The 22,986-nt window shown below is 45.7% G+C and overlaps 1 protein-coding gene across 1 annotated transcript in view; it reads left to right on the top strand.

Annotated features, from left to right (window-relative positions):
- LOC143211244 (uncharacterized) overlaps positions 1–22,639 on the top strand; it is a 43,836-nt gene extending 21,197 nt beyond the window's left edge. The window contains exons 7-15 of the mRNA XM_076428731.1: positions 19,141–19,342; positions 19,867–20,114; positions 20,188–20,449; positions 20,518–20,647; positions 20,729–20,907; positions 21,099–21,199; positions 21,273–21,335; positions 21,877–22,072; positions 22,427–22,639. Coding sequence (XP_076284846.1) covers positions 19,141–19,342; positions 19,867–20,114; positions 20,188–20,449; positions 20,518–20,647; positions 20,729–20,907; positions 21,099–21,199; positions 21,273–21,335; positions 21,877–22,067 — 1,376 coding nt within the window. The 3' untranslated portion in view covers positions 22,068–22,072; positions 22,427–22,639. The remainder of the gene's footprint in view (positions 1–19,140; positions 19,343–19,866; positions 20,115–20,187; positions 20,450–20,517; positions 20,648–20,728; positions 20,908–21,098; positions 21,200–21,272; positions 21,336–21,876; positions 22,073–22,426) is intronic.
- Positions 22,640–22,986: the final 347 nt, after the last annotated feature.

Genomic DNA, 22,986 nt, shown 5'->3' with positions numbered 1-22,986 from the left:
AGAATAATACTTGATCGTTTAAGCCGACCAATTATAAAGAAAAGAAATCAATCATTTTACAGTGTTTAACATTTTGTGTGTGTAATGCTGTACACTTTCAATTCATATTCGTTATTCGTCAGGCCACTTTTTAAAGAAATACGAACATAAATCGGTAAGACAATATTAATCCATAGTAAAACTTTTTCAACTAGTTTTCTAGGACGCTTTTAGCGACGTATTCGTGGCATTTTTCTGATTAGAACGAGTCCACACAACACGCCGCAATAATGATCATGTTTGCTCGCCCCGCGAACGAGGCAATACGGTGCCAACAGTGTCGCGTTTGGTATCGAATCAACAGAGCGACAGGTATGGTGGAAACAAACAAGACAACGAATTCTCTCGCTGTTGCTTAAAAAAGCAAAACGTCGCTTAATTCCACGAGCCCACCGTGTGTCGCCGCATAGTTTCTCGCAAGAAACGCGACACGTCCGTTTCAAATTGGCGCCGGATGGAATTTCGGGTGGCTGATGGAAAAAAGTATGAATTTCGAAACGACCGTGGATTCGACGCGACGGCAACAGCATGCGAAAACGCTGCCGGTGCACCGCGATTTTCTTGTCCCTTTGCTGCGCCGTTAACGGCAACCAATTAAAAAAGTAGCAGGCGTAACGCTCTCGCCTTAATAAACGGCGCGGGCACGTAATTGCTGCCGGGCCGGGCCATAATTCAACGGGCCCGCGACAATGTAGAACGCAATGGCGCGTGCTCGTATGAAAAACAAAGTGGAATCGGACGAAATGTTGCACGCGAGAGGACCAATGACATATTGGGGAAAGTGTAATGCGCGCGCGCGGCCTCGAATCGATCGCTGCACACGTGCTGCATCTGTTTCGGATGTATAATTTATCGGACCAGCTTTCGTTGCAACCTACTGTGCTACAGTGTTGTAGATGGTTGAGCATCATCGATGCGATAGATCGACGCTTTCACGTATAATTCGGCTGACGCAATCGATAACGATAATGTTGCAGGCTCCAGCCATAAAGAACGTCCTTCATTCTTGGAGACCAGGACTTGGTACATATGTATACGCTTATGAATGTAGAATTATTTAAATATAGTATCATACAAGATAGTAGAAAGTGATACGGGATAATATTATATGAAAAGGTATAAAATACATATATAAACCATTTCGTTCGACGTTCCAATTGACGGCCAGTGTTGAAAGGAACAAGATCTTCCTGGAAAAGACTTCTGCGCGCGCGCACACGCGGAGATTGATCGGCATTCTCACGGAAGATCCGGCGCTGGAACAAAGCGGATTCACGCGGTCCTCGCGGCACCAAGGGCGAAATCAGCTTCGAAAGAAAGAAGCGAAATGTATATTAATCTCCATGTTCCATGGATTCCGGGAACGGTGTTATCTCGCCCCTGAAATCCGCCGTGAACCCTCTGTTTATCGTGATCTTCGTGTGCGTGCCATCCTCGTGCACGCGAGCGAGGATGAGAGAGCATCGAAATAAAGGTGTATCCTGCGTTCTTTTTTAATGCGCCATAATTCTCCGCGTTGTCGGATAATTAAAGAGCACCGCGACGAGGGAGAGAGCGAGAGAGAGAGAAAGAGAGAGAAAGGGACGGCTACTCATTTGTAAGTGCTCACCCTTGAGTCACGTCGGCCTTAATCCTATCAGCCACTGCCAACTGACTCTCGAATGTTAATGATCACCGCCGAAAAGGCACGACACTGGTACCATGGAAACACTTTCTCCGGTTGATTTGATCGTTTCAAAAGTAATATGTACATTACACAGAGTACAAGGAAGAGAGAAGTTCCACTCTCATAGAAGAAAATGTTTACGAGGTTTACAGGCGGAATTTTTGGAGGGTCTCTCGATCGCCTCGAGATACGAACGAAAATGCATATGCATTCGATCGATAGTGACCGGCAGATACGGTCCCGAGATCGAATAAATAAGCAAGCTAATTATGCGACGGGATGAACCTTGATTACTGACCTCTTCACCCTGCGCCAGCCGCGCGTGAATTATTCATCGTCCTCGCGCGCATCCTAAAAACTCATCAACGGTCCCCGCAACGTCTTCCTGATACGCCGCCGCGCCGCGCCGGAGCTAATGTATACGGGGTCGGGGATGGGGACGGGGACGACAGAAACGCGTTTCCTTTACGACGATCGGAAGTCGAGGCGATGGAGGCGGGCATTGCGCCGTGTATCCACTTAGGAGCAACTTGCGAAGCACCTGGCCATCCTCAAACTTCCATTGTGCGTTCACTTCAAAGCAATTCTATGTATTGTTATCATAGTTAGGGTATTGTATCGTTAGGTTGCGTGCCCACTTGAGAACAACCAACGAGGCAACCCAGTGAGCCTGAAGCTTGCGTTTCCTCCGGAATGAAGGCATTTTACATAGGTATAATAAAATTGTTGAATCATTGAAAATCGAGTAGCACGGCGAACAGGATCGTTCCGCGTTTGAAAGAGCAGCTTCTGTCGGTGAAGAGAAGTACGTACACGGTGTACGAGGAAACGAAGCGCGATGGTTGGTCGGAAGGCGCGTCAGCAGGCACGGCGAATGGTGTGTCCGCGTAGGAGGCGGTTGTCGTGGACGCGTTTCCCTCTATCTAGGGTGCGTTTCCATTGGGCGGCAAGGGGCTTGATTCGCAGATGCGTTTCTCGTCCAGATGTATATCCACGTCCGTGTCGAGATAGGCGCGCATTACCCGGTCACACACGTGCAAACGGGAACGCGAGCGTGTATGGGTGTTGCGCGCGCGTGTGTGTGTTACTTTTGCGTTACAACGCTCGGTGCAGGGTCCACCTGAGCGAGCAGACGTGCGAGCGAGCACGGAGGAGAAGGTGTCTCACATGGGTGCCTCTGTTCCCTGCAACACGAGTCCCACAGATGGGGGAGACATCCGGGCAGCTGACGTTCAAATGAAACTGACTGACTGACTTCGGCTTAACCGACTCCACATCCTCCTTCGATTAAGGAGAACTACGTCCGGAGAAGTTGGAGAACGGAGGATGGGGACTTTATAGTTATACGCCCGTCAAATTGTTTTTTTCCCTACCCGTCGCGCCGCGCCGGGACCCGTCATCGGTTACACGCTCCCGCGATCCTCCTTTGTCTCGATCCTGCCCGACGACGACGACGGCCAACTACGATTCGGAAGAATGACCTCGGGAACCGTTCCAACCTTCGCACGACGACGCGACGCGACGCCTGGGTCCAGCTCGGCGACGCGACGGAGCCATGCAGTCGACGCTCTGCTCGGTGAGAAAACTGGCCCAAGGTGAGATCCGAAGATACCGGGCCTGGTGTACGCTTTTATGGACATTTTACACGGTTCCGCGTAACCTGCCACCCTTGCTTGCAACGTCCTCTTCGTTTTAAACTGGATAATGACTGTCGCAGTGTCATCGGAAAGCAGTATCATTAATTTCTTCAGGAAGAATTCCGAAAGTTTGGTTTCCTCGCGATCCCGAAGCAAACGCACCCCTCGAAACACTGATTTATGCATTTCTCCAGGCTTCTTCCATATTCCCGCGCGAGGGGAGGAGAGTCTCGTTTCCCGCCGAGGCATCGGTAGATCGGATCAACAACGTTTTCGGGTGCCGTTTGCATGAGCAGCGGACTCCAAACGTGTCGGGGCGTGAGAAGATAGAAAGTGAATCGTGAGAGGTAACCGTGACGAATCATGGAAATATTATGGTTCTGCCGTCTCAACTCCGATATAAACAGTACAGATTCTCGTGGATTACCTTTCCTACCTGTTGTACAGGGTCAGCCATTTTTCACAATATTCTACCGTTATTCGCAATATTGTTTACATGATTAAATATGTGGGTATCTAATAATTACTACGAAGGATTCTGCGGCAGGAGAGAAATTCTCGCGAATTCTCTCTCGCACCGATGAATCTTTCCTGGAAAACATGAGCTGTCGACGATTTGTCAACGGTGTCCGACGAACCACCGATTGTCGTGCCACTCTGCCAAAACGGGCTGCTATCAGCTCCGCTCAATAAGATTGCATGATATACGCAGAGGCATGCGAACTTGCCACGCAACACCGTGACTCGCATTAATTCGGTCGTTGTCGACGGTACGAGACGATTCGGGCACATGCCGCGCGAAGAGGGAGATGCAATTGTTTATCGTTCGGCGCGGTGGCCGGGTCTACTCTGGCCCGGGCTATCAAAATTATCGTTCGATTAATTTTTCAAGGATCCGCTAAAAGCACCTTCAGCCGTGGACCGAAGGCTTTTCGAAACGATGAAACACTATCTGAAGATCCCCGAGGCCCGTAAAATCTCCCACGAGGAGAGAAGCCGCGCAAGTTGCGAGTCGCAAGGTGGCCTTGCCGACCCTCGAGAGCCTGATCCGGAAGATGCGGAGAGCGCACGATCCCGATGATCCCGATGCGAGACTGCTGGATAGAGGAAACCTCCCGATTACCTATCCGAGGTAATCCATCGTTCACGGTGACCAATTTCCAACGTACAACGACTACGTTTCGCAGGATGCCGGGTAGAACGGGAGATAGAGAGTCGGGTCGGCATTTGCGGAGCCGGCAAAAGCAAAAGGGGAGAGACAGGCCAGCCGGAGGAAGGGGAGAGAAAAAAAAACAGAGATAGCGTACCCCAGGGACTGGCCAGTAGCCGGTGAAACGACGGAGAGGGTCCGAGAGAGACGGGCTTCGATAAAACGGAGCGACGCGACGCGCCTGTGTAAAAGGGAGAGGAACGAGGAGAGTACGCGAAGAGAAAGAGAGATGAAGAGAGAGGGTGGATCAGGTGAGAGGAAGAGAGAAAGAGAGAGAGGGTGGGAGAGGAGACGAGAGCGGGTGAGACAACTGGAGAACACGAGGGAGAGAAGGGGAGGGAACGGATAAGAGGAAGCGTGGGCACTCAGGTGTGACTCTCCCGCGGGTTCTCCTGCCTCTCCTTGCCAGCAGCAACAGATACGCGGACCTTGGTCTCCCCGTGCACCTCCGGAAGTGCTCTTTATCTCTGTCGGTCTGTCCCCTTCGCCCGTACCACCGTGCGTGCGTGCATGCGTGCGTGCGTGCGTGCGTGCTGGCTCTGCTCGGGCCTCTGCGTCTGCTTCGACTGGACTCGTGCAACGGCCACCGTTCGCCGACGCTCGATTAACCGAAATTTCGATTGTACGAAACCTGCTATCGACCAAACGGTGGATCCGCGGGACCCTGCACTCTTCCGAGACACCGCTCGGATCCGTACCCCAACCTTCCAGGGGGTTGGACAGAGTCCCTCTACCTCTCTTCCTCTTACTCTCCATTCGTGGCAAACGAGCGGTTATTCTCTTAGTCGCTGTTACCTGTAATTAGAACGTGGGGTGCGCGGAATATTTGATTCGCTCCGATGATATCGTGGACTGTGGATTATTCGGGCCTGTACGCCGCGCCGCGCCGCGCCGTACGCGTGTGTACGAGATGGGGATGGTTAGGGGTTGCCCGGAGCTATCAAAATGGCGGAGCCCAATTGCGTTTTCATGGTGGAACAGCGAGGGGTTTGTCGTAGGTTGGTGCTCAGGAAATGGCCGAGTCTCGGTTCAATTTTCCGATTCTACATCAACAATTTCTCAACTTTTCGTCGTCTCTAGATGTTACGCATCTCTGGTAAAAATCGACGAATAAAATGCAAAATAATGGTCGCATTCTCGAGGGATCTGTACCCCATCGAAATCGTTTGAACATTCTCAATGTTCACGAAGTTGGGTCCCACGCATCTCGTGTAAAAGGCATTAGAAACTCTCCGAACGGAGACTTGGAAGTTGATCGGAGTTTTAGTTGATGCAGTATACATAGATACCCTCTCGTTCCAGAAGTATCGTTTCCATGTCTGGCCACGTTCTAAGTTAAGTAACCAAATTAGCGACGAGTACAGCACGCTTTGTGCCACATAAGCCGAAGCTTCTAAAGCTGAAGAGGACGTCCAGTTTGTCGATCTCTTCATCCGATTAAGCCCCACCAGTACGACCGTTCCGCCGCCGCTATTCCATCTCCGTGAGCACTTTTGTTTCATCAGCCTCGCTGCCATTTTCTCGTCTCCAGCCGCTGCCGCCGCCGCCGCGCAGCCGTGTCGCGTCGCGAGCATTTTCATCCTCTTTATGCAATCCCGTACCATTTTTTGCGACCGTGTTACACTCGCATTTCTTTTCGCAACATCTTTTCTAGATCAAACAATCCAAAACAATACACCGAGACTGTGTATCTTCGTGCATTCATGAGATTTGTGAATGTTAAAAAACAATTAGTTTTTCTTTTATTTTTTACTCTGATACACCCTACAGAAATGATAGGTTTCAGGTTTGAAAATGAGTCATAAATAAGAATTCGCGATGGGATCGCGACTTCGTTGGAGAAACGATAACGCCAGGTCAAGTGGGACTGCGAAGAATACACCAGACGGTAAAGTAATTCGTAGTTGAAGATCTTTCTGACCATAAATGCATAAAGATCGCCCAGCCTGGTAAAAGAATAGAGTCAAGGAGGATGACTCCGAACAAAGCAGTTTTGCCGGCGCGGCGGCGTGTGCAAATAATTAACGCGGTTGCCGAAATAGTTTTGCCTTACTTTTATCCTGGATAATCGTGGGCACTTCGGTACTTTGAATTGATTTGGTGTGTTCGTATTGTTCAGGCTGCTTGGAAAACGCATCCACTGTGACCGTAGCCTTACGAAACGCGAGAAATGCGTCTAATCGTGTAACAGTCGATCATTTTCGATGGCAGCACACCTGCGCGCGCTCGTTCACCTTTCGAAGACGCATCGGAATCATCGCTATGTAACACGTAATGGGAATTTCACCGGGTCTCGTGTCTCCTCTGTGCCGGTTTCAGAGCCGAGAATTTCTTGCCAGCAACGTGTGCCATCTTATGGACACTGCGAGCAATGCATTGACGAAACATAATTCCTATTTGCCCGCAACCGCAATTGCCGAAGAATGCATATTCCATTATATCGACGGAATGGTCCCGGGTATTCTATTCTGGTTCGGATGTGCCGGATAATAGTATTGTTATCGGTGTCGAGGCTCCCAGTCTGGCAGTGCCGTCTGAAAAATTCAGTTTCCCATTTTTCAGCACCGCGAAGCGAAATTGCTTCGTGCACACCGACCATGATCGAACAGTTCTACACACCGGTGCGGTGCGGTGTGCGCGGACACTGCACAGCAGGTGGTGCACACATTGTGCGTCTACTATGTATGTATGTAGTATGTCGGCGGCGGCGCCACGCGACTTTCTTCTTTCCTTCTTTTGCGAGGCGGCAATTCACGTGTCCCTTCTTAATTCGTCGGAAATTGGCCCATTTCCAAAGGACTCATTGATAAATTAAAACGTCTGCGAGATCGCCGATTACACGTTTCAATTTGGTAGACGTGGCATATGAAATGCCTCACACGTCCCCGCACTTAATTCCACGGAATTTCGATTCTTGACAAACTGCAACGCTTCTTTATGCAGATGCGTTGTTTGCCAAGTGTTTCACTCTTAATTTATCTTTACTCTCGTTTGATCTCATTCTTTTATCCTTGATCGAAAATAAATTGGATCGAAGTTTCGATAACTGCAAATCATCCTGCAGTATACTACAGAGACACTATTTCTTAATCTCTCACCATAATGAGACGACACTAATTTAATCCGAACGCTCGTGTTCGATTCAGTAAAAATACATGTGACAAGAGCGTTCCACGTTAACGAAGTCTATAATCAACGATCAACACCCGTCATTTGAAACGTTCCTAGCGTGAAGATGGCCGTGACCAACCCGAGCAACTCGCCAGGAAGAGCAAGAAGAAGAAGAAGAAGAAGAAGTAGGACGGAGGAAATAATCGCGGGAAGCAGGGTTTTTCGAGAAGGAACGTTTTTTCCAGTCGCGGAGGAGAGGAAGCGGAGCGAACGATGAGGAGGGCTCTCGGATAGAGTAGGAGGAGAGAGAGAGAGAGAGAGAGGAGAGAGAAGAGAGAAGAGAGACGAGAAGAGATGCCGGAGAAGCAATGCTAATTCCTAGCTTGGAGTTGGGAGACTCCGAGAGGTTTCCCACCTTCTACGGTTTCCCTCTTCTAGACAGCACGACGGCCGGCCACTCGACAGCCGTTGGGGATGATAATGATTTCGTTTGCAATACTCGTCCGGTCAATTAACGAACGCCTGCCGACCGGTGATGCGACACACGCTGCTGAAATTGCGCGAAAACCTAACTGGAAACCATCATTTCCGCCAATCTTCGTCGAAATCGGTACCGCTACTTTTTCGAGGTTGCCGAAGTCGATCGTCTAACCGGAAACGCAGTGGAAATGGAGCATCCGATAAATATTTGCCATAAGTCTCCCAATAAATCTTCTGAATATCTTACGATTTTTATACAATATCTATATAAATGAAAATGTAAATGTCCGTTTGTTTGTAATCGGTCATCTCCGTAAAGGCTGAACGTAGAAAGCTGGGGTTTGAGCCATTATACCCAGCGTTTCTTCGGGAAGGTTCATGAGAAATCGACATGCGAAAAAGTCCATTCGTTCAAGAGTTTTGACGACTTTTTCCACCGGCTATATAATAATCGATATGGTTTCGTGTTGATTCGCATTATCACCAATGCGTCGCGAAGAGAATCTTCTCAGTGGCATTCTGCTTCAAATTATATCGTGAAATATATATAAATAGAAAGATTGACCTATTCGGAGTGATTTGTTCTGTAAGTTTCTCATTGCATTGGAATTCAGCTGAGCAGATTGATCTGCGTTTGAATTGAAATGTTTGGTTTGTATTTTTAAATTATTAAGTTTTTTCTTTGTTTTTTAGTTCGTGTTTCTCCCTTATTTAATGTTTAGCAATTTCAAAATGGAACAACAAAAAAATATTGTATACCCACAAGCATTGTAAAATAAAACATATAAATGTCACATCTGTAACAGGTAAACACATGCTTTTAAAAAATACTGACGCCACAGCAACGCGTGGCGGGGGAAAGCTAGTATTAGAATAAAATTATGAATAATATGAATTTAATGCATTCGCGCTTTGCTTGCCGTAGAATTGAATTTTCGGCTCGTGCTTTTCAAGAGATCGCCATGGAACACGGCTGTGCATAGCGAGCCGCATTGGCTCGTAATCGATCGATAATAATTGATGGAGACCCGGCTGACGCAAGGTGACTCTGGTAATACGATGGTCGCGGCATTCCTTCCATTTTCGAGCTCCGATGATCTATCGATTCCTCTTTTTATTCAGGAGATGCGGCCTTTCGACCGTCGCGCTGCGGAAGCTTGCGCGATTGTACGGGTTTATTGGCGAGCCGGCTCGAGAATTGATATCGAGCGGGGCTCAATTTACCTTGCGAACTGGTCCAAGTCGACTGGAAGGTGGGTTGGTTCTATTCGGTCGAGCCCGGTACGTTCGATTTTGCACGATTTCTCCCCTTTTTTAGAAAATTCCGGAAAAGCAATAAATCTATGTATATAAAAAGACAGTCCTCACTCACTGCTCAACGCCCAGGCTAAACCTTTGGACCTAGAAAGGTGAAATTTTGCATAGAGGTTTTTTCCTTTAAGATCTATACAAGGGATAAGAAAGGATATTTCGAAATTCAACCCCCAAGGGGGTGAAAAAGGGTTGCAACGTTTGTATGAGGAATATTTTGTTCGTGGACGGATTTGCTTGAAACTTGGTCTTAATGCGCTTTGATATAATTAATCAAACACCTATTTCGGCATTTTAAAAAATTGAATCCCTAAGAAGGTGGAAAGGGGTTTTGAAATCTAAGATGACGACATGACATAAAATTAAAACTCTATAGGGCTGAATGGAGGGTTAAAAGGTTTTAAGGAGAAACAATATCAATTTCCGAGGGCATTAAACGGTTTCCTGAGCGAGCGAAGCCGCGGGCGACAGCTAGTATAAAATAAATGTGGATCGCTTTAGATCGTACCGTTGCAAAATAATTCCGACATCGTCAGTTCGTATAATGGAGATTCTATTGTACTAAATCGTGAATTAAAGAAGCGACTGTGCTCCGAACAATGTCGTGTTTGGTCTCATTTCAACAAGAAAAATGTCACGAATATGTTTGCAACTGTTCCATGAAAGAAAGGGAAGAACCCTGCAAAATATATCGACCTTCGTATCGTTCCTGCAGTGAAATACCGGTTGAATTCCGTGAATCTGACGTTCAAGCCGGCTTAGAACGGATGAATGAAGCAACGAAAGCCACGACACGATTTGGTGGCTTAAGTGCTGACGCGAAGAAGAGGCACGACGCTTACAACGAAATCTCATTACGAAATTCTCGTCTCGATCCATAAGATTGCGCGCCCATCGACACGACGCGACGCGGAGGCGCGCTAATTCCGAAACGAAGGGGACCGTGGACCACGAACATCGCGAACGAGATCAATAAAAATTCCATTTCATTATTAGAAATCGTTGATCCAGCTCGTGTAACCCAACGTTATCAGTCCGCGGCAACTCTAGGACGTGTAACGTCAGACGAAATCGATGACGAGATAATGGACGCAGACGATATGTATAACGTCCGGTGCTGAATATAAATCGTCTCAATCGGAGAACCCAGCATGTGTCGTCGCGCGTCGCTTTGCTCGGAACTGTTCCGAATACTTCCGAACCGTTTCCGCGGGTTTGCTGAAACCACGCGACATCTATCGGGGACACGGCAAAATTGCGCATGCTTGGCTGATAAATAGACAGCGAATTTTATGCATTTATGAGAAGAATCAGATGGTGTAATTTAAAATAGTGAGAACATTGGAAGGATTTTCATATACTGTTATACATAGTATTTTCAACCTATTAAACGCATTAAGAATTTCGAACCATTTAGACCCGTGGTATTGAAATCGTCGACGTTCAAATTGAATCAATAAAATGTTACATTAAAGACAACAGAAGTGACTCTACCTGAAGAAATACGTTGAAAAAATTTATGAATACTGTCTCCGAAATCGCTTGAAATAGTCCAGTCAACGAAAAATTGTAGAGGGAAATGGAAGGAACACAATTTTTAACTTTGGGTCTGTGTTTGGACTAGTTAGGAGGTAAACATACTAAAAGTCCCTACTCGTAGAAGGTCCCCTTTTTCGGTTTTCCGCTTATATCTCGGAAACTATGCGTGCTAGCGATAAGACCATTCTGTACAAAATTAAAACTGACAAAATGTGCCACAAGATTGATTCGATTCAGTTTTTCGCTATCTCGCATAGTTTCCGAGATATCCGCGCTCAAAGTTCACTAATTGTGCTGAAGAGCTAGCTAGTCAAATGAGGCAAAAACTTTTTCACAATTAGTGAACTTTGAGCGCGGATATCTCGGAAACTATGCGTGATAGCGAAAAACTGAATCCAATCAATCTTGTGGCACATTTTGTCAGCTTTAATTTTGTATAGAATGGTCTTATCGCTAGGACGCATATTTTCCGAGATATCCGCTCAAAGTTGATTAACTGTGAAAAAGAAATTTTTGCCTCACGTTTTTTGCCTTACTTGACTAGCTTCAGCACAATTAGTGAACTTTGAGCGTTGATATCTCGGAAACAATGCGAGATAGCGAAAAACTGAGTCGAATCAATCTTGTAGCACATTTTGTCAGCTTTAATTTTGTATGGAATGGTATTATCGCTAGGACACATAGTTTCCGAGATATAAGCGGAAAACCGAAAAAGGTTACTTCTACGTGCCTCCCCTGTAGCCCGCTCACCTCCTAGGAGTAGGGACTTTTAGTATGTTTACCTCCTAACTAGCCCAAACAAAGTCCCAAAGTTAAAAATTGTGTTCCTTCCATTTCCCTCTACATCCTCCTTATGAGCATTCATTGACTGGACTAAAAGCAGATCGAGTCAGTCGAGAACCTCTGGCAGCAGTGTTCAGCAGTTGTCATTTCGCGGATAGTGGTCGCGAGTTACGATGACAATACGGGAAATGCTGCACTCATCCACCCTGGCCAGGCAGAACGACCGTTACATCGTGTGCTCTCACCGCCGCGCCGTTCTCTCTTCTGCGTGAGTGCTCGATCATGGAAAAAAAGAAAATCTAGTCCAAACATCGCCGGCACGAACAATCGAGCCGATGACACAGAAATGGGGAACGAACGATCGCTAATCATCATTATTCTGTACAGGGCCGAAAGTCGCTTCGCGCATCCACAGAACGAAAATCCAACATCCTCCTTTTTGATCGTTGAATTTCAATTTAAAAACACTACGAATATTTGTTCGAACCCAATTGTCGCCTTGTTTTGATAAAAAAAATCGTCACGAATATGTTGGTAAAAGCGTCGCAGGAAAATAATTAACAAGGAAACAGTTCTATCATTGCAAAGCGGAAGCGACGATAATCTTCTCACAAACATTGAGCACATCTCCATCAAATACATGAAAAATCGTCGCTTCTGCAGGTCCAACGACTCGATTGCTGGCGGAATTTGTGTTGAGACAGGTAGAGGCTCCTGTTGGACCGAGAGGACAGGTGCTCAACGAAACCACGTTCCCGCAACGTTCTCAGTGGCGAACACGTTTCCCAGCGCCGTTATCGTCCAGTTTTTCAACGTCGCAGCTTATCTTTAACGGCGCGGCGCGGCGTGTTGCATAGATATGTATTCGGTTCAGGAGATCGCCGGATGGTTTCGAGGTTCCGACGCGATGACCGGAAGTTGTCGATACCGTAACGTTCGGGTACCAGCCAACCGGAAGCGGGTCCCACGTGTACCGTGGGCTACAGTCGAGGAGACTGGCTGTACGACGACTTTCTTAACCCGGCGCGGCAGCGGCGACTCAACAAATCAATCACGTAAAAGAAACGTTTATGCGCAATGGTTTTCGCATATGTATGATCGCTTATTAAAGATTAAAGACCCGACGTCTGCTGGTTAATTAGCTGACAGGGCCCTGAGTGTTTATTAAATTCGTTTCTACGAGAAATTACTAGAATCGTTGGCTTGTTCAATTAATGTTTGCTTCTATCGGTATATCGCCAGTAATTGTCCGTGTAAAATTGAGAATCGATTAAAAGTTCGATACCCATGATATACATACTTCGATCGCAGCAATGTTGCACCTTTAAACCAGTTTCTCCAATATTGCTGCACGTTGCCGATGATCGTTACGATCGCCGAGGATTTATGTTGCCGAACGATACTTTCGGGCGCAGTGACAATTCGTTAATGTACGATTCGCAATCGAGTAACCGGGTAATTGGGACACGCATACGTAATTCCGAAATGTATTCGATGTTTCATCGGGTCTCGCACAGCATGGCTCGATGTATGTATGCGCGGAGTACAGGTGGTTCCTGCAGTCTTCGGGAAGAAAGTGATCAATACCCGAGGCCCGGTATCAGAATCAATAACTGGTACGATCCTCCCGTTGTAAGTAGAAGATACATCCATTTTTCTATAGTCGCGACGACGCGCGACGCGACGGTGACCCGAAAACGGAACTAACAGGAACAGGTGGACCCTGTGTTGGCTTGGACAGCAATCAATAGTGGACGCTAACTACTATCTACATACATGTATAATTAGAGGGATAGGACTGAAAAAATTCGCAGAACTCGTTAAAAGCATCCTAAAAATGTACGCGGAGCTTCAAGTTAATTAGGCAAAGGTTAGTTAGGCATCGAAAAAGAAATGGAAACAAATGTTTTGCTAATTGAAAAGAAGCTCCCAACGTTGGGCGATCGTTCGAGGAGGAAAGATCGAAGAAGGAAAAGCGTATCGGGCACTCTATGTATATTCGAAGGTCAGGGCTGATGACGACCCGATATCACCGTTTCCCAATGAGAAAGCCCAATAAAGGCCCGGCTCGCAGCGATCACGATCTCACCGCATCTAAAATCACCCAGCGGTCCTCGTGATTGTATTAATTCACTTGACAGAATACAGAATACGGGACGCAGAGTGTATACAGATGCCATGTGGACGGGGGCCCCGGGTGTGTGTGGATGTGGACGTATTGTCTTCTCGGCTCCTTTCTCGCATTAGCATAAGAATTCAGCGTGTACCTGAGCCGCGTATCAATGGCCGTCCCGGTGAATCAAGACTTAAATCTTGCACCATGATCACCCGCCGACAGTCGAATGTTGAAATATCGTCATCCAGCCGATTGGAAACCTGGAACGCTCGCTGACCCACGCCCCCACCTGGTTTTACACGTTCGACAGAGAAGAGGGCCCGTCTCTCGCTCGTCAACGTTTTCTCGGAAGAGGGCAACTCGCGTCGCGAAAGTCTAGAGAAATCCGAAAGGCAAGTCCGAAAATCTTCCGTCGTAACACCGATCCTCTTCGACATTTATTTCGGACGGAAAGGTCCGGCTAACTAACTTGAAACCAATTTTTAATAATAAAAATCTTCTACCTGAATTGCAACCAACTGGAATGAAATAAGTTAGAACATTTTTTCCTAGCTTAACACATTACCGACCGGTGATTATTGCATAATTTTGAAAAATCTATGGTACAAGGCTAAACACTTTTTAATGGAACTTTCAATAGCAACATCAATTTTCATTGTGAAGTAACAAGTCACCCTCAATATAATGTCATCTAATAGTTTCATTTAAGATTGCAATGTAAAAGAAAATTTCTATGCTCCCTTCTGGTACAGCACAATTATTGAAAATCCTATTCATAGTTTGATATGCTACCGTTTCAAATTACGTCTACCCATTTTTTGTCATAAATGCGTAAAATCCACTGTCGAATAAGCAGAAGATCAACATAAACCCTAAACAAGTGTACACCCTGCGTCTGCAGTAAGAGCTGTACGAAAAGCTCTGTTCGAGAAGCAATATTCCATCATCTGGACACACAACCTCCGGTAAAATGATTTCGTACAAATCCTTCTGCGTCGCGTGCACGCACACGCGCTACCAAAATGCCGGCCGTGGAAGAGCGCTGAGGAACGTGTACGGGGACACGAAGTGTACGTGTTCTGCGAGTGAGAGGCGATCGATGGTGGATAGATGCTCGCTGGCTCCGCTTCCGCGTGGACGGACAATCGCCTTTGACGAGCTGGTTGCTCAGGCAGCGTGTGCACGCGCTATCCAGCCAGCCGCCACGGATTTCTTCGGGTTCGAAGCAGAGAGAAAGAGAGAGAGAGAGAGGGGGGGGGAGAGAAAGAGCTCGAACAACCGTGTCGTTCCACACAGGGAGCCACGGTAATGTCTGGATACGTGTGACAGAAATCTACACGACATTTGCGAAATATTTATCCCCTCTTCAGCATTCCAGTTTTCAATGTTTGCTCGTCTAATCCACGATCTCGCGAAAAGATCAGTAGAAGCAAATAAGTTTTATAAATAATTTCATAAACTACTAAATTGTAAATACACGTTCCGCTCATATTGTACGCAACATTGTCCACCGAATGGATAAGAAACACACGACGTTATCTCGTGCTCCGACTCGAATAATTTGCTGAGCGAGCGTGCACCTAGCCAGCTCCACGAGGAGGTTTGCCGGCCGAGTACAAGAAGAAAGCTTCTCTTCGAGGCTGACGAGCCACGCCACGCCACGGAAACTCTCCTCTCCCGGTGTCTCTCCTCTCGTCGCTGGATGACCGCGACCGATACGCATGAGCATTCGGATCACGACGACCAGACCGGGCACGTAACAATTTCTGTTCCCGGGACTGGAGCCACTGGATGGATCGTCGATCCTTCACAGTTCGCTGTCTCCCGAGCTCAGCCCTCTCCGACCCCCTTTCAGCCCACCCCCGCACCTGTGATCATCCAGCTGCGGAAGACCGCTGGTCTCTCTTATGCAACTATTTCTATGTTTCCGGTATTCGGGTTATCAACGAGCTCTATGTAGTGTGACAGGAAAAATCGATCTTCCTTGCCACAGTGTAGTAATTATAATTTAACCGGTGAACGACTCACAGATTGGAAATACTAGGAACGGATCAAAAGGAATCGAAGGACAATGTATCAGAGGAAATCCCAGGGTATAGCCGGTGTACCTGACGATGAGTGTTTGGTCGTTAAATCCACGAAGAAGGTGTCCGTTTCGAGGCCGAATCGCGGCCACCAACATCCTCTGTTCTGCGGTCTCGTCGTGTGCGGCATAAAGATCCGCTCATTGTCTCTCTAATGCATATTGACTATTAACAGCAAATCCGTTTTCCTTATAGGCGAGGATATAACTACGTCACGTCCTTATTCGCGAAGCAGAGCCACAGCCAGTTGACTGCGTTCATCTTGGAGCGAAGGCGGCCACCATATTCGGCGGTCCCACCCACGCACGCACAATGCCGGTAGGGTTCATAAAGATGCCTCGCCCGTTTCGACGATCGATCGACTCGGCTCGAAAACGGCAAAAATATATTTCTCTGCCCCACCTGGCGGAGGAGCCGGGGGCAGAGAGAAGAAAAGAGAATCGGGATTCAGCGGGGCTCTCGTCCGAGCGCGAGCGGTAACGTTACCCGAGATACGAGCGCGCTTAAAATAGATCTTCGCGAACGATACCAACTGGAAGCGTAATTAGCAGGCCTCGATTACACGCGTGGCATTCCACAGAAAGTGTACTTTACCTTCTTTCTTCGCCTCTGACTGCGACCTTGCTCCGATTCGCGAAATATCGGCTCGCAAGACGAAAATCATTCTCTTCGACTTCCTCGGAAGGATTTTCAGAGAGAGAGCAACGGGTAACCTATTCCCGTCGATTCGTGCTCCCTCAAACAGCTAAATGAATTATTCTGGAAATTGGACACAACGAGGGATACCGAAAATGATCCAACGGCACGAAAACTCCAGAAAGCCTATAGGAAAAATCGGCGAAAAATCAAGATCAGAAGAGAAATGACGAGGAAGTGGAAACGCGTGCGTACCAAAGGAAAAGAGGTGCGCAGAGGGCAGAGAAAGAATGATTCTAGTGGGGAGAAAGACGGAGAGGAAGAGGCGAGAGAGAGAGAGAGATAGAACGGGCGTTTCGAATGCGTCGCACGAATCGCTACGAAATCTCGGATTCTATTAACGGAGAAATTATAACGGATTGACGGACGCAGGAATGGATGCACAGACGGATGGACTGTGCCGCCTCCTGTCCCGGAGAGAGAGATTTCTCTTGAATCGTAAATACCGATCGGGCCACGGGCAACGATATCCACGCACCGCGACTAAGTCGGTCTCTCTCCCCTGGTCGAGCCGAGGTTCTACACGTTGCATGTTCAAGTACTTCCCGGTACAAATTGTACCAGAGGAGACCGGTCTCTCCTCTGCACGTTTATGCAACCTGGATAAGGAACGCATCCGCGTCGCGCAGACCACCCGATTTCGATGGGGAGCACCGCCTATCCGCCAGGAAAACGACACGATGCGACGCGACTCTACCGATGCGTGCAGCTCCGTGGAAAATCCAGCCCGAACACCGGAAACCGTGGAACGTGGCACCGAGGCCGGCCCGATCGATCGCCGATTTCGAAATCTTCTTCGCGAGCTCAGTGAAATCTTCCCGGCCCCCCGGAAACAGGCACGTCGTATGCGTTCGGCAGGTTGAGCTCCGCTTCTTCGTTTACATTTTGAAGACTGTCTACATACATGAATCGCATCTTTTTATGTCTTCGTTTGTGCCGATTCAAATTAAAAGTCTTTCAGTAGATTCAAACGCAGAATCTTTAATTTTATGGAAGAATCCTCGACCTAGTTCCACTAGATATTGCCGTCCCCTTCGACTTATTTTTCAGAAAGAAACTCCTGACTTAGTCAAACGCGAAAAGGAAATAATCCAAACTCAAATTGACATTCTTCAACCTACTGTTGTCAAATTTTATAATATGAACGTCAAAATTTACCACATTTTCCTATTTACCATGATTCACGGAAAAATATGTAATACTTTGACAGATACGTCGTCGCAGGTTTGCTATCTGTGTGGTGCGAAACCATCGGAAATGAACAATCGTGAATTAGTCAAAAAGAAATCGATAGAACATGAAACACTGACTTATGGCTTATCAACACTTCACGCGTGGATTAGGTGTTTTGAGTGCCTTATTCACGTATCATGCACGCAGCAAGTTAGGGGTGCTGAGAAAAAAGCTCTATTAAAAGAAAGGAAAGATCATATCATAAAAAGATTTACAGACGAAACTGGATTGATGACAGATCATACAAAGCAGAGTGTCGGATCTAGTAATGACGGGAATACTGCCCGAAGATTTTTCAGAAACCCCTCACTTTCTTCGTCAATTTCTGGCATTGATGAAACATTGATAGCGAGGTTCGCAACGATTTTGCAAGTTCTATCAAGTGGGTTTAATATCCATGTAGTATATCCGTGTACAAAAATTTTCAGTGCAATAGTCACACGCGCCAACATCGAAAAACTGACTGTTTTTCTCCTAATTGAATGCAATTGGTAGCCGTGCGAGAAAAATCTGAGAAGCGCGAGGTCCAGGCACACGTCTTTTGGTCAAACTGATTTGTCGAAATGATGAATTTGGTATGGTAAATTGCAGTAAATTGAAAGACGAACTTCTCTTGGTTATAAAATGAAAATTTCCGAGGGTAAGTGACGAGAACGCTACCCCATACCATACTAATCTTCATCAAATCCATCCGTCATAGGTCACCGATCAAAATTGTTTACATTCTGCGATCGTTAAATCATGTACTGGGTGTGAAGTAATGAAATTCCCCTTGAAATTCGAAAATATTTTCTTTCTCGCAATCTAGCACCAGCGAATCATGCACTCGATGCACAGTAATTATTTCCGAGAAATCAGATGTCTGTGACGACGAGAAAAGTATGCGAGAATCAATCGAAAATTAATGAATTAAAAAATCGGCTCGAATGAATTTCTATTTAAGATGTGATTGATTCAGATACGACCGACTGCCAGAATCCAGAAAATTCTAGCAATAGCAACCGGATATTCACCTATCGAAACATGATCGATGCCTAGATTGTGGGGCGCCAAATTTTTGGAAAATCATTTTTCCTCTTCCACTCTGCTCGATCGCTCTACGATGTATGTTCCGAAGAACTCGAGATTCTTGAGAAATTATCGCAACATTTACGGCAACAGACTGGTCGACGTGGAAGGTATATCGTTCGAGACCTGTAAAATCTCCGAAAAATCTCATTTTCTTTATTTCTTAGATATCACTACGGTTTACAAGCATCCGGACGTTACCCACATCTGCGAGTACATAAAGGATCGATTTTATTTCGCGACGCTGGCCAATGGCCGGAAATATGCGAGAAGCTCTGCGCATATCCACTGTTTCACCGTCGACGACGAACTGATTTATAACAATTTCTACAATGACTTTGGACCACTGAATATCGCTTGCCTTTACAAGTGAGTCGAACCGCAACTATTTCAAAAATTCCATGCCTGTGCTTTCGAAAAATTAAACTGCCCCTCAGAGTTGGGCATTAATCGATTAATTTAATCATAATTGATTGATTAATGTGTACGATTAAAAAAAGAAATCGTCGAAAAATCGACGATTGATTCAATCGATTGATGAAGTTAATCGTCAATTGTTGATTAAATGAAGAAATCGTCGAAAAATCGGCGATTGATTCAATCGATTGATGAAGTTAATCATCAATCGTTAATTAAATGAAGAAATCGTCTAAAAATCGACGATTGATTCAATCGATTGATGAAGTTAATCATCAATCGTTGATTAAATGAGGAAATCGTCTAAAAATCGACGATTGATTCAATCGATTGATGAAGTTAATCGTCAACCGTTGATTAAATGAAGAAATCGTCGAAAAATCGGCGATTGATTCAATCGATTATCGTCAATCGTTGATTAAATTTTTACCCAACTCTGTTGCCCCTAAACCAATCGTAATATAAATTGTTCACAGATATTGCAGCAGTGTGAACAAGAAGCTACAGAGCCCAACGAACAAGCATAAACAGATTGTGCACTACACTGCGCAGAAAGATGACAAGAGGGCAAACGCTGCTTATTTGGTAGCTTCGTATGCTGTGTTGTACTTGAACAAAAGCCCCAAGGAAGCTTATAACACTCTGTTCATGGGGAGCGATTTGCCAATTGCATCTTTCCAAGACGCTTCCATGGGGTCCTCTATATACCACATCCATATGCTAGGTAAGAAACGTGAACCGATCTTTCGAATGTTGAGTAAACGTTTCCCTAACAATTTCTATGAATATTTCGATAGATTGTTTAAACGCGCTCCAAAAGGCAGCCTCGTTCGGATTCTTTTATTTCGACGACTTCGATCTCGTCGAATACGAAAAATACGAGGACATGAGGAATGGAAATCTGAATTGGATGGTGCCGCAAAAATTTCTGGCGTTCGTGGGCCCCAGCACCGAACCGGGAACGCCGTACCATCCCCCTGAATGTTACATAAATTATTTCTTAAAAAATGGTGTCACCGCTGTGGTTAGATTGAATAAAAAAGTGTACGACGCGTCGAGGTATGCCCATTTTTATCCTGTTTCGAATATCCTGTTGCGAATAATTGATTTATTATATTTTCATACAGATTCACAGCCGCAGGCATTTCCCACTACGACATGTTCATGCCAGACGGCACTGTTCCTCCGAAAAGGGTTCTAAATCAATTTCTTTCGCTGAGCGAAAATACCGACGGGCCGATAGCAGTCCACTGCAAAGTAATCGGCGGAGTTCCATTTTTAAAAAGTGTTTTCGTGTCCCCCTAGATTCATTTTACTGTTTATATGCCGGTATCGTAGGCCGGCCTGGGCAGAACGGGTTCCCTAATTGCGGCTTACTTGATAAAACATTACGAAATGACGGCGAGAGAAGCTATTGCTTGGATAAGGATTTGCCGACCCGGTTCCGTTATCGGACATCAGCAAACGTGGTTGGAGAACGTGGAGAAAAATTTGTTGAACGCCGGCGAACAGTACAGGTCACCCAACGAAACATTTGCAACAATAAATAACAATTTTATCGCACACCATCAGCCAAATACCTGTTTGGAATAGTAATTTCTTTTGCGTTTTGTGTGATCGGAAGTAGGAATTTTAAAGCAACAATTTCAATGTGTTTTATCGTTTCCTTTTATACACACGAATGAATTGTTTAGTGTTTTCGTTACAGATTAAAATACTTTGGTAACCAACACCATAAACGAGGAATCTATTCGATGTTGGACAAAATGGAAAGAAACGCACACGAATCATCCCCGATTTCATGCCCAGGTGAAATGTTCAAAAGATTTCTATAATATCCGGTACGATTTAATAAAGAAAAATATTTTTCTAAACATTTTAGAGCCAAACAAACACAATACACCGCTAGAAAAATCGAACAGGACGAAATTCACTCGAATTCTAGGTAAATCTTCCGTGATAGCAACAATTTTACTGTATTTACTCGCAGAAGACTATACGAAGAACATTTAGTACAACTATTTCATTGAGAATTAATTTGGTGGCTGATCTTTTGAAATTACCACAGTTTTACGTGGGAAACATTTGAAAATTCTTACTTGCGCGCCAAATCTATCGATCGATCTATCGTCGACTGCGCACGCAGCACGTTTTGATTCTTTTGCCGCGGTTTCTCGAGTGTAGAGCCGCGCGCGCATCCAACGCAGATGCGTACGCACCTTGTTAGATGCGCACGCATCTCTTTCTGGCAAGAATCGTTTGAGTATATGTATAGGAGTATCTGAACGCGCGAACATAATTGTTATTTTACGCTAATGATCCTCTGATTCGTATATGAACTAATTATGTGCGAAATGAATGTTACTCCGAGTAAGCAGCGAATTAGTACTTAAACGTTATTGAAACGATATATCTACTTTACCTAATTTGGTTAGTAGTTCCGATTTATGAAATGACTCCGATTTTGAATGAACATTTAATCGCAGGGAGGCTCAGGAACATTAGAGGAACAGATGATTCGGAAAGAGAATCGCCGAGTTCGCGCACCATTACGCAAGGAGACCGATTGAACGCGATTAAGATGAACAGATATAAACAAGCTCGAAGTTCAGAGTCACAGAAAAACTGTCCGAACTATTCACTCGACGGCTTTCGCAATCCACGCAAAAGGAAATAAAGCAGGTAAACGATAAACAAAAAATTAGCTGTTTTATTGCGTTCGAAACACGACCGGAACGAACATCGTCGCAATCGATCGCCCCCGATTGGTCAGCGGAACGGTTCTCTCGAAAGTAACACGTACAGCGAAGGATTGTCGAAGTCAGATATATCCGCGAAAGAGAAATGATTCAATAGAAAAATGGTTTTACACGATTTTATAGTCCATTCGATACAAAATGATTTTCTTCTTCTCGTATAAAGTAAATAGAGAGACTTCTCTGGGAGTGATCACTCGAAGTAAGTATATAGAGAACGTAATTTCCATACGATTCACTGATTTAACGAGATTTTTTATTTTTTTTCTCCCGTTTTTAGCGTGACACGCGGAAAAATTCGACGGTCTATATACTCGCTCGAAGATAATTTCCACGCAAAAATAGCTCGACGTAGCGTTGACAAAACAGGAGGTATTCGAAATAGAATCCGAGAAACAAGGACAGCCGCGATTTCCTGGCCGAACGAGCGCTGTCCGCGTCTCTCGAATTCTCTACATATAACCTAACAATTATGCATCGATTAACACTTTTTTTGCGTATTTTCCAAAGGTGTGCGAGAGCCAGAAAACGTCGGGTCGGGTGTTCACAAAATATTCGGGAATCCCAAGAATATTCTGAAGAATAACCCGGAAATTTTCGGTAACCCCCCCCCCCCCCCTGATCATTTTCAGGAATCCTGACATGTTCGAGAAGATTTTCAGGTTCTCGCACATCTCTAAGATATAAATACAATAGTACTTCCCCTCGTTTCCCGTTCGGGGACAGGTGTAATGAGATCAATTCGTATTCGAATTTCGAATAAAGATCGAATGAAAGGCGCAGATAGATTCGGAGAAAAGAGTTTTTACAACCGCTCGGAATACACAAACGTTCCGATAC

The sequence above is a fragment of the Lasioglossum baleicum genome, chromosome 1 (assembly GCF_051020765.1).
Source record: "Lasioglossum baleicum chromosome 1, iyLasBale1, whole genome shotgun sequence".
Lineage (NCBI taxonomy): Eukaryota > Metazoa > Arthropoda > Insecta > Hymenoptera > Halictidae > Lasioglossum > Lasioglossum baleicum.
This window is presented reverse-complemented; position numbering and strand designations above follow the sequence as displayed.